The sequence below is a fragment of the Cladophialophora immunda genome (genome assembly GCF_000835495.1).
Source record: "Cladophialophora immunda strain CBS 83496 unplaced genomic scaffold supercont1.32, whole genome shotgun sequence".
NCBI lineage: Eukaryota > Fungi > Ascomycota > Eurotiomycetes > Chaetothyriales > Herpotrichiellaceae > Cladophialophora > Cladophialophora immunda.
Genome location: NW_015622572.1, coordinates 362 through 11,707, shown reverse-complemented (window position 1 = coordinate 11,707; position 11,346 = coordinate 362). Strand labels below are relative to the sequence as shown.

Here is an 11,346-nt window from a genome sequence, read left to right as displayed (position 1 = left end):
TGTGTGTGTGTGTGTGTGTGTGTGTGTCAGAGACGGCCAATAGCGAGGCTCAACCATTTCAAGGTCTGACCTTGAAAGTGGGTCCTAGTCTCAACAACTCTAACAGGACAGTACAGTGGCGAGCAAAAAATCAAAAAAATTGGCAATTTTGCTGAGGGCACAATAATACCACATCGTCATATGCGTGTATAGCGGTGTAGCCCTGGATAGGCCCGGAACAGCGTAATTTATCTAGTAAATAGCTATTTTGTAGTATAGTAGCCTATATCGATATGTCTACGCGACCTCGCCGCGAACCGACTCCTTCTAGCCGCCTCCTGGAGGCACGCGCGGCAGCTGTTGCAACGAGACCAAATCCGCCTATATCGACGCCAACACCTTCAAGGACACTGTCTCCGACCTCAAGAGAGCTCGCGGAGCCTACCCCAGTGCCACCTAGGCTAGGACCTGCTGTGCCAGCCAGTTCAGGCGGTAGAAGACCTCGTCAAACCCTCAGGGGGAGACCTACCGCCGAGCGATTCCAGACCTCGCGGAACTCGCAATGGCTATTCAAATCACAGTTCCTTGAGGATGAGGACGAGCTTAACTCATCCTCAGATCTAGATGAGTCAAACAACGAGATATCTAGCCATTCTAGCCAGATATTGAAGCGGCCGCGGAGTGGTGGTGTTATTGTCGCAGAGGAAGTTGCGGAGGATACACATATATCTATCCCACCACCTTCGCATCAACCACAGGCCACAGAACAGCGTCAACGACATAAAAGGACCTCAACAACAAGGCAAACAGAGTCTCCAGATATAGAAGCCTTTGAAATGAGCAAGGTTTCGTTCAAAATCATCACATCTGTGATGGTTGGAAGGTCTGTTGAACTTTCCGCAGGACGAGGGTACTCAAATGTTCGATATCGACATTATTATACACGCCTACCAACGACGCCTGGAAACCAAGTATCCACCTCGCCAGTTCCATCTCAACCCTCCTGCCTTTGGCGAAGAGCTTAGTTTGTCGATTTCAGGCAGGAACCAGTTCAAACTGAACTGCTAGAATGACGAGGATTTCGAGAAGTTCGCAAAGCGATGGTGGGAGATCCTCTAGGAACCTAGGCGCCAGAGGCATACAATCCAGGTCTCTGACTATTCGCTTCGAGGCCAGGCCAGTTACGCCTCTGCCGGCTATCCTGGAGGACGCAACACAGGCTGGGCGCCGGCGCGACGAGGAACAACGATCGAGACCAAGCGCTAGCCAGCGCCAGCGCCAGTCAATCGCGGCAAACGAACCGCTCAATGTCGCCACTGGCGATATCCAGATATTTGAGCTAACTTCTCAGTTAAATGGGCTCGATAAGTCTTTCATGAGAGAGGTCTTTCTCCTGAGAAGCCTTCTCGGCAACTCTATCCATAGAAGTTAGGAAATGGCAAGTTAGGTGTCGCACAGTCATCTGTTCACACACAAGGCGGGTGTATAAGGTAGGCATTCTTCGTTGCATCCAAATTTGCTACGGCTGCACTGTTCACAAACTCTCTACGTGTGTTCTGCGCTCGAGCCTGCCATTCTGCCCTACAAGAAATAAGTTACATAATAAGGTGACATTCTTCCAATCAACCGGATTTGGGGGTCAGAGTTTGCAGTCGTTATCTTATAAGGATCTACATCGCTTAGCCACCTATACCTTTCGATACTCGCGGAATATCAATAGGAAGTGGGAAAGGGAGACAAAAAAAAATGTATAGACCAAAGACCACCTTAAAAACAAAGAGGGAAGAGTGATGGGGGTGGTGGGGGAAGAAATCAATTCATAGGAAAAAGGGTCTTAATGGAGAATGTAAGAATCTGTGCGCGTTGAAGGGAAATAGAAAAGGACGATAAGAACTATCACCGAACTAGTTAATTTAAAGGAAGAACGCTGCGCACGTAGATGCCAACTTCGTATCCCAAAGGACTATAGAACACCCTAAGTATATGCTGTCGTAACCCTTCCAAGGCTTTATCATCGATCTGCGGAACAATTAGGCTAACTCTGAGTGCTACTTACAATACCGACAATTGGCTTCGCGCTGTCGTGATAAACGATCCATTCTATACCCTAGGCGCCCCCGAAACCCGAAACCCGGAAAAAGGAAACAACCCGACAACATTGTGGTCGGCTATGCACTCCGACAATGGCTCTACATCACAAGCCTTGACCAATACCTATCAGTCTCCTGGGCGGCTCAAGAATCAACTGACTTTCGAATGCGCCGACGGCGAGACGATCGTAGTTGATCGCGATATTGCCGAAGCATCCACGCTAATTGAGGGTATGGTTGGCGATCTTGGTGAGGAGGCCTTCGGACACTCTATTTCGATCCCGGGTGTTCATATCGCCGTTCTCAAAAAAGTGATCGAATGGTGCACCCGTCACAGGCAAAACGGCCCCCGGCCCAAAGACGGCTCCGACCTTTGGAAGGAGATCACAGGTGTCGATCTCTGGGATCGGGAATTCGTACAAGTCGATCAAGAGATGCTTTTTGAGATCTTGCGTGTAGCCGACTACCTGCACGTAAAAGGGCTCCTTGACCTCTGCATCGAGACGGTCGCTCATATGATGAAGGGAAAGTCACCAGAGGAAATCCGCAAGATTTTCAATATTCAGAAAGATCTGACGGGTGAGGAGGAACAACAAATACGCTGTGAAAATCGCTGGTTTTATGGGGCTGGAGCGTGAGTGTGGGGCCGTCGGTTGATCACAACTCGAATACAAAAGGTGCCAAAATTGTTCAGCTTTTATAGTGATGTGCGAAATCGGTGTCCTGAATAGGCGCGAAGAATCCTTGTGAGGATAATGGGGTTGCTCCACTATGGGTTACGCTTACCTTATAATGGAAATTCTCGAAACTCAATATCTGACCAATGAACTTCCCTGCGATTGCGGAGCTGCAGATACTGTATTTCACGTACACCGTCGTTTTCGTCATTTGAATGTGCTTCTACCTCCCCCGCTTCCCGGTTCAAGAAAATGTGTCACACTACTTTCGATATGCAGTACTATTATTATGGTCTTGATTAATTTTCGGGATCATCGCTATCGCAGATGTGATGACCGTCCGGCTGGTCGACTCTGGATAATTTTGAAGTCTCGAGTTGACCTCGTTCACGCACAGACGACTATGGGTGACCAGTCGGTCAAGCCCAAGGTACTAGCGTTGTTGCTCCCTGCGGACGGGTCAGAGGTTAAACTTGTCAGCTACGATCGTATGGACAGAGAAGATGGAGAGAGGAATATGAACGCTGAGTTCTATGACCCAATTCCAGATCTAAGACCGTGGCTGGGGAACTGTTTCCATGAGCGGAGGATGGCGACTTTCTACGTCGACACCAAAGAGCAATGTCTACGTGATCCTGTCACGAGCGCATTCATCAAATCCGAAGACTCTGCTTCTCATGGGAGATATTGTCTCTACTACACTTTGTCATCCGCACGACCACTTAACGAAACGTGTAGGCGGCTTACAGGAGTCGAGATCCCATTGGATAGACTATTCTGGAGGGGCGACGTGTTGGTTACTCGGTACGAAGGAGACCTGGGCATGGGACATGAATACCTCGATGTCTCCTACACAACATTGAACGCAGTCGTGGATGTGTTAAAGCAGGCTTTTGCCAGTCGAGGCTTGGAGAGAATGAACGAAGAGGGAAATTTCCTCGGGCTTGAGATGGAAAGAATGAGTTCGTTCCAGCCATTCGCCAATGATGGTGAGTCTGGCTAACTTCACTAGAGCTCCAATTTCCAGAACTCTATCAGGCAACAGAGGCAGGTGCGTTGGAGAGACTCCGGATCGGACAGTCATTGAGTGAGGATGATAAGCAGCTTCTCAGCAGAATTCCCAAATTTGTCATTGAATGGCCGGACGGTTCTAGAGAATAACTTTAAGCCGTACACCAATATCCTCGCAAGCATGTCCTCTGTGTCTTTCGCAATTAACCTGCCAGTCAACCGCCGCTGCAATTCAATTCAGATTCTTCCCCGCCAGAGTAACTCCTGGCTTTCTAGCTCTGCATTATTCGTGTGGCATTTTCATACAGTAGTCGACTTCTGCTGGTACAGTGATCGGCTTGTTAGATTCTTCAGCCAGTGTGCCACTCCATCTCATCGATTCCCCTCTATGGTCCTGATCATACAGTATCATCGGTTGCGTTAGCCTCTTCCACTTCATCATCGATATCTGAGTCGTTTTCGTCCGTCATCGAAATCACCGTAGTGATCATCGAAGTAACAGATCAGTTCTTCGCTTGATGATTCTGATCGGCTAAAGAAATTGGTTGGGTCGGAGGGATCGGTTGTGACTTGAACTCCTCAGTTAGCCTTGTTACCTTAGTACAGACCATAGACCTACGAGAAAGCCTGGTAAAGAGGTTCGACAAGCTGTCCGCCTCCACCGCTTTCCTATCAACCCGCCTAAAAGCGGGCATGATAATCTCTTGATACCAATTCCCACGCGCGACAAGGTCATTTCATTGCCAATGGCGAACGATCTCTCTTTTTGTGACCTCCCACAAGCATACGTAGTGATCTTTGTAGTATTCATTCAATTTCCCGTAAGGATCAGCGATGCCGTAGTGTTCCATCTCATCAGCGACGTGTAGGATGGGCAGGCCGTTTCGAACTCGGGTGTTAGGATCGACAACAGTGAGGGTGTGAGGGCCCCGATATTTTCGTTGGGCTCTTAAATGTGCGAGGTCTTCAATTTTGGATGGAGAGGTTGTGAATGAGATAAAAGGTGTCGGTGTCTAAGCTTTGTGATCAATATGAATGGTTAACGAATCCTTCCGAGATTTGAAGGTATCAAGGCGTTCACGCTCCGCTCTTGATTTCATACAGCCATCGCCATTTGGTTGGATTCCTGAGCAGTGGTCCCAGAGTCTGAGAAATGGCTTGTCGAAGATCTGGAAGTAGTGCGTCCGCCATGAATGTCGGTCCTCTTTCGACACAGTCGCTGAAACGGGATTTAGACGGCTTGAAACGGTGTCACGGTTAAGGGAGACACCTTCCTCCATTATGGAGGTGGCCTTCGGCAGCGACCGTTGCTCGTTGGCCAGCACGAGGGGTAGAGGTTGGTGCGCAGGCTTGACCTCGGCAAGGGAAGCCACTTTCTTCTCCGGTTCAAATGACGTCGAGCTAGTGTATTGTAAAATCGTGTATTTAAGTAAAGAAGCCGCTCGATAATAATTGGACATTCTAGCGAAGTTGTACTTAACTATAAACAGGAAAGCGCATAGAAAGTAGTCTTACTCCACCTCTCCTAGAACCTATCTACTCTTAGTTAAATAGGACACCAATTTCGCACATTACTATACGCTTCTACCCTACATTCCCCTTATGGTTGGCACTTGTCTTCTCCCCCGGACTCCTGTCGCCAAGAACACAAAGTTAAATGACTTTTGAACGGATTTGTGGGTGCTGATCATATCCAGCATTTTGGTGCCTGCGCACAGTGCAAAGAGATATGTAGTAAATCCGACATGGGCCGTGAAAAAACATGGATAATGGCGCAAGGGATAAATCCTTGTCATTATCGACATGAGGTGTCCAACCTTATTCAGTGGTAGAATGTTCACTACACCTAATCATCTCGTCAATAGTTACACTCTGGTACTTTCCGCCTTGAATGTCGCCACGGTGCGCCGCTCGATCGATAGTTTCGATACTCCCTCTCTCTTCGATAAGTCGCTATATCTCCCTGTGATTCGACGCCTTTGCCCGGCCACAAGCACATTTGCCTCCCGAATCGACTGCTTGGACATTCAGTTCCTTGCGGGCGAGCAGCGCTTACACAACACTGGAGCGGCCTTGGTCCGTTGCGGCGTTGCCCACATCAAAGCAGTCTTTGCTTTCACGTCTCCAGCATTCACATCCACCCAGCCTGAGCACAGAAGCCTTCGAACAATCTCCAAATCGCCATGCTCGGCCGTATATGATAGAGCTGTCTTCTCGCCAGATGTATGTTCGTCCCTACAGTCGGCTTCCTAGCATCACATTAGCAATTGCCTCGCCGATCCACCGGGCAGCCATGCGTCCTTTGCCTAGACGCTACGCTCCAAGGAACTGCCTCAACGAGGACAGCAGGCCCTCAGGTCCGGGCGTGTTTTGATGTGGCAAGGCCCACTTACAGAGACTGGCCGTGGTCATCATCCCCCACGAGAAGTCTCAGCGCTCCTGATGCTTGTGCGTCTGGAGACTTTGAATAGTTTGATGTCGGGGTACGCGTGCATACCGGGCTGCTAGACGTGGCCCTTACAACGTGGTTGACTTCATCCGTGCTATGTTCTTTGCAACCGCACTTACCACAACATCCTTTCGACATGCCTCGTATACAGTACCTCGGGGATTTATGGGGCCATTTTGTACCAAAATGGTGAACATCTCATGGGGTCGATGTCATTGGCCGTGACCCTGTGGCAATGGCTTGCCCTAAGGCGTGTAGCCCTCGATCGTGTAGCTGAAGATACTCGATAACAGCCGGAAGGTCGCATTCACCCTTTTGAATGAACGCATCTAGGTCCATGCCACAAACTCTGGTGGAGAGCCGAAGATACGTGTCATTAAATTGGCTGGCTGGGTCATAGACAAACGGTCGGATCCCCCTCTAATTGGATACTTCTGCTAGCCAGCTGACGGTGCAAATCCGCGGCGAGAGCGAGCGGACCAATATGGAAGGTTAGACGAACTGATGGGTATGATTCGCGAAGCCCGCAGACGATAACACCGTCGCATTCAGTCCAGACAGGGTCGCTGTACTGTAGAAATAATAGAGAGAAGACGGGGAAAATCTCATCCTTGCACGCAGCACCGCGCGTGCGGTATGCGTCAAAATTGAGGGAATCCACCCCGTCAGCCGTCCGCAGCGCCGAAGAGGACGGTTTCTATTCGCTCGAAAGAGCACTACGACCGATATATCGTCGCCCGACGGTTTGTCGTGAGTTAGGTGGCATTCAGAGCCGACGGACGATGAAACATCGGCCGTCTGTGGAGACAAGACCCCATGTCGCGTGCGAAGCTGACTTTCCGGAACTTGATAACCGGGCGGGCATACACACAGAGGCAACCATGTGAATCATTTGTGACAATTCACTCAAAAAGAACGGCTATTAGGAACCCCAATCGAGGGCGGAGAAAATGACGTCCTTGCGATAGTTGAAACCAAACCACTCCGACTTTATCCCTTCACAAAATCTAAAATGCATTATGAAATTTTTCCACTAGTTCCTCACTAGTATCATTTTCACAATCAATCACATTTTGTAGGTGGGCGGATACAGCAATAAGAAGAGTATATTCTCCCGCCACTCAGAGGGAAGGGACGGGTGCGTATCGGTCAGTTAAGAAAGAAATTAAGGGAGCAGAAATCTAAAAGGATAGAAATCTTCTAGGCGGAAAATCAGGAAAGTATTATAAAGAAAGCACTACGAAGAAGGAAAAAAAAGCTAAGATCGGAGAGAATTTCAAAGCAAAGGGTAATCTGTCAATGTGGACTCCGTTGGCATTGTCATTTTTCCTTTAGTCTTGCGTCCGGGTCGCCTTGTTTTCTCCACTCGAAAGATACAGTATTCCAGAAATGGACGCGTGTTAAACAAATCTAAACCGCTATCATATACATATCATTGAAATCGCCCCTATCACGGCATATAGAAACCCCTGTCATCGAGCACCTCAGATAAATTACATTTATAGTCGCCCCAAGTAGCGAAAGGGTTTCACAAGATATTAACCCCGAAGATGGATATTTTCTTCTCTTTTGGCCGTCCTGATATTCGTAGCCCCCAAGGAATCGTACTCCCTTTAAATCGCCAAGTTGAGAACATCTCCTTATGTATGATCATATACTCCGCTTCCAGCCTCTTATTATAGGACGCGATTGCTTTCTCTTTCTCTTCCAGAAAACCTACCTCTTTATTTACATCATTACATTCTCGGTGTGTCCCGTCGCCAGTCTATCGGTCCCTCTCCCTGCCCCACGGAGGCTGTCCCTTTGTCATTGGCACCACTGACGTAGGATCTCGTGTTTTGGTATTCCACACTGGCGATTGCGCGCTCTGATCGAGATCGTCAAGGCAGCAATACCGTGTTGAATCGAGGGGGCCGACGCGGACATACTCACCCACCCACCCCCAAACACACTCAAGATGGTGCCGGGAGAGTTCATGGTGTATCGCGACACAGAAGTGGCTCCCACTCCGGTCAAACAAGTGGCAATAGATAGGTACACTCCTCGGTGATACGAGAGCGAGGTCCGCCGTGAGGCTGACCGTCGGTAGTGAAGGGAACACCGCGTCCATTCACGACAACTACGACATTCGCTTCTGGCAAGCCCAGAAACCCGACTCTCCCCTCCTTCTCGATGGATCCTCACTCAGGAATAGACATGTAACCTGTGTGGCACTGGACCGTGGCATCGCTTATATAGGGACCTCCAAAGGCGAAATTCTGATTTTGAAATGGCAACTAGCGATGACCCAGAAGCAGCCACCGGCACAGGAAGATTCGGTATGGGGCCCAACCTTGTCCCTCTGTCAGGGCAACCGGATCGTCTCCGTGGATACCAGGGCTGACTGCCTGATCGTTGGCAGTGAGGACACCCTCTTTATCGTCAAGCCCCTGTCTTCCGATCGACCGTCGAAGAGGGAGGTAGCGCGGGTCACCCTCCCACTCTTTCCTCGCGGGGCATCCATCCAGATTGTTCGCGTCGTCGAGCGTGACTGTCGCCAGTGCCTTCTGGTCGTCGCACACGATCCGAGACAACAGAAGCTCTATATCTTGATGAGTCCTTGGGAAGAGGGAGACACTCTAGAACGTTATTGGAACTATCCCTTCTCCATCTTTTCGTACTCGGATGACGAGGAGAAAAGGTCCAATCAGTGCAAAAATCGTTCTCGCTCACTGGACGACGTCGTCGGTGCACGGATGGCCACCTATCAAGGCACGATCTTGTTCCTAAGGCGTGCGGTTGACTCCTCACACGATCCCCCACGGGTCCGGGACGACCACTGGGTCCACGACGTATTCACAGCGCGGACCACGGCAGCCCTAAGGACAGACGGTTACGATTCGCCAGCTGAAATCGCTCTCACCAGCGCAGCTGGCGAGCCGGTGTATGTGAGTGCTGCCTGTGATGTTGTCACGAGGTTGTGGTACAACACCGACGTGAGCGATGGTCGATGCGTGCGAGTCTTCTCTGTTAAGGATTGCAGCTCCTTTCTAACGGGAAGCTTCGCGGTTATTCTCGTGACTGGGGAGGCAGACGGACCACGTCATCTAGAACAGATCTGCCGCTCCCTGTTCCAAGGGACGTCCTCCCGGCAAGAGTATCACTACTCTAGCGCGCCCCGTCAATTGAGGAAGCCCGCTACTGATGGATCTCTTATTCTGGCAATGCCCAACACGATTTTACTCGCAATCCTAGAGCGCGTCAAAGAGCTGTTAGGGCCCCTGAGCGCACGAAGGTACGGCGCGGGCCCTTATGAATCGTACGGAGCTCTCCGTCTCACCTGCCGGCGTTTCTGGGACTTGATTCAACCCCGTAGGTCTTTACAAGTCGCTGAGCAAGACTTTTACCGCTCCGCTTTGCGGGATGAAAAGACGACAAGATTGCTACCTATTTACGCGCTCCGATATGATGAGCTCTTCATGGGTAGATTATCTGACGCGGATGTGGATAAATTCGCTCGAGCGACGGAGCTCGACTCTTTAAGGTGAGAGGGTACAGACCTCGGCCACGAGGGTTGAAAGCTGACCGCGGCTAGTCTACAGAGGGTCGGGAAAAATTTTCTAGCCCGAGCCCAGCGCGAAACGCTGCGGCGGATACGAAACGCCGACCTTGTGGATATTCCCCTAAATCTTGTCCACGAGATGAGCAATCTACGTTATCTCTGCTGGACAGGTGACACTCAAACGACCTTGCCCGAGTTATTACAGCTGGAGCAGCTCAGACTGATGATCCACCGGCCACGCTCCACACTCCAAAGCTTTCCTTCTCGAATATTCGGGTCAAAGTATCCGAAGCTAACGTACGCCCATATCGAATACATAAATCCCTTTGACCCAGCCAATATTGACGATGGCGATGACCCAGAGGAAATAGACCAAGATCATAGTACTTGGAACGATCCCTCCCTGCTCCTCCAACACTTAGATGCACCCCTTCGGACCCTCTATGTTATTAATGCTCATTTCGGCTTGTATGCTCTTCAGGACATGGATGTATTACAGTCTGTGGAAGAGCTCTACATAGGATTTAGCCTCGGTTTCACGGAGTCGGAAGGCGTCCGCGAGGATTTCCCAAGCCTCAAATATCTTGGTATCATAGTGGATGACGAGATAGAGCTGCCCTGTTTGGGCACTCGACTCCCCAGAGCGACACAAGTTTCAATTATAGGGAAGAGTCAAGTCCCAAGGGGCAAATCGAGAGAGACGTCTGGGGATACGTTACGGCGTATGTATCCTTCCCTTTTAAACTAGTTCTGGGGCAGGTAGGGACGTGAAAGTGTACTTGTTTACTATATCCGAATCTAGATTGTTGTTTGGCCCACTTTACAGTCATTTCGAGATGCGTGAGTTAACCCTTAACCACTCTTAGGAGATCAATCAAGTATTATGAAATTGGGATATCTCTCTCTGACTGAGGAAACGAGATCTAAGCAATAAATAAATTACTATGGGGAAAAAGGGGCCTTGGGCTATGGGGTTAGGGCTTCCCCTGGGGGGCGAAACTCGTGTTTAGTCAATCGTCGCCCCGCATCGTAATCCAAATCTATTTCTCTCCCAGAGATTCATCCCCAGGGGAAGGAACTCGAAGGAATGGCCGGCAAATCTGGAGGTTCGTCCCCTGGGGGACGATATAGTGCACAACTTCACCTGGCTTCCCCATGTATGGTTTCAAGAACTCGGCGGGAAGAACATGGCCGAACCAAGCCAAGTTACAAAGTTCTTTCAAGACTTCTTCCACCGGTTGTATCAATCCCAGGTGTCATTTATCGAACGGTGGTTTAGAACGCTGCTTGCGGAAAGAAGATCAACGGAGCCAGCATGCATTCTCATGGCAGTTGGTGCTGTCGATAGGATTTGCGTGGCGTCGGGATACCGACTATCATTGTTGCTTAGGGAATTCGAACCTATCATGTCAACTTTAATTGCTCCTTGCTCTCCGGGATCATCCTCCACCTCGACGAAGGCTTGTCAAGACCACGCTCGCGAGTTGTATCACTGTTGCGTCAGTCCGGACTCAGCGAATAAGACTCGCCTTGCGGCCGCTGGTTTCACATGGTTCCCCCATCCTCCGTCCCGTTCTTCAACACTTCACTGGTGGACCG

The 11,346-nt window shown here is 49.9% G+C and overlaps 5 protein-coding genes across 5 annotated transcripts; 4 read left to right on the top strand and 1 right to left on the bottom strand.

Moving 5' to 3' along the window:
- Nucleotides 1-272: 272 nt before the first annotated feature.
- On the top strand, nt 273-1,004 carry PV07_12630 (uncharacterized protein; the record flags this gene model as incomplete). Its single annotated transcript, XM_016400172.1, has 1 exon — nt 273-1,004. The coding sequence occupies one exon, from the start codon at nt 273-275 to the stop codon at nt 1,002-1,004; it is 732 nt and encodes a 243-aa protein (XP_016242186.1).
- A 1,145-nt stretch (nt 1,005-2,149) lies between these two features.
- Nucleotides 2,150-2,707, top strand: PV07_12629 (uncharacterized protein; the record flags this gene model as incomplete). Its single annotated transcript, XM_016400171.1, has 1 exon — nt 2,150-2,707. The coding sequence occupies one exon, from the start codon at nt 2,150-2,152 to the stop codon at nt 2,705-2,707; it is 558 nt and encodes a 185-aa protein (XP_016242185.1).
- A 442-nt stretch (nt 2,708-3,149) lies between these two features.
- PV07_12628 (uncharacterized protein) lies at nt 3,150-3,907 on the top strand (the record flags this gene model as incomplete). Its single annotated transcript, XM_016400170.1, has 2 exons — nt 3,150-3,735; nt 3,774-3,907. 2 exons carry the CDS (start codon nt 3,150-3,152, stop codon nt 3,905-3,907), a joined length of 720 nt encoding a protein of 239 aa, XP_016242184.1.
- Nucleotides 3,908-4,770: 863 nt separating this feature from the next.
- On the bottom strand, nt 4,771-5,217 carry PV07_12627 (uncharacterized protein; the record flags this gene model as incomplete). The annotated part of the gene is made up of 1 exon (XM_016400169.1): nt 4,771-5,217. One exon carries the CDS (start codon nt 5,215-5,217, stop codon nt 4,771-4,773), a length of 447 nt encoding a protein of 148 aa, XP_016242183.1.
- Nucleotides 5,218-8,163: 2,946 nt separating this feature from the next.
- Nucleotides 8,164-10,495, top strand: PV07_12626 (uncharacterized protein; the record flags this gene model as incomplete). Its single annotated transcript, XM_016400168.1, has 3 exons — nt 8,164-8,240; nt 8,296-9,729; nt 9,781-10,495. 3 exons carry the CDS (start codon nt 8,164-8,166, stop codon nt 10,493-10,495), a joined length of 2,226 nt encoding a protein of 741 aa, XP_016242182.1.
- Between the last annotated feature and the right edge of the window lie 851 nt (nt 10,496-11,346).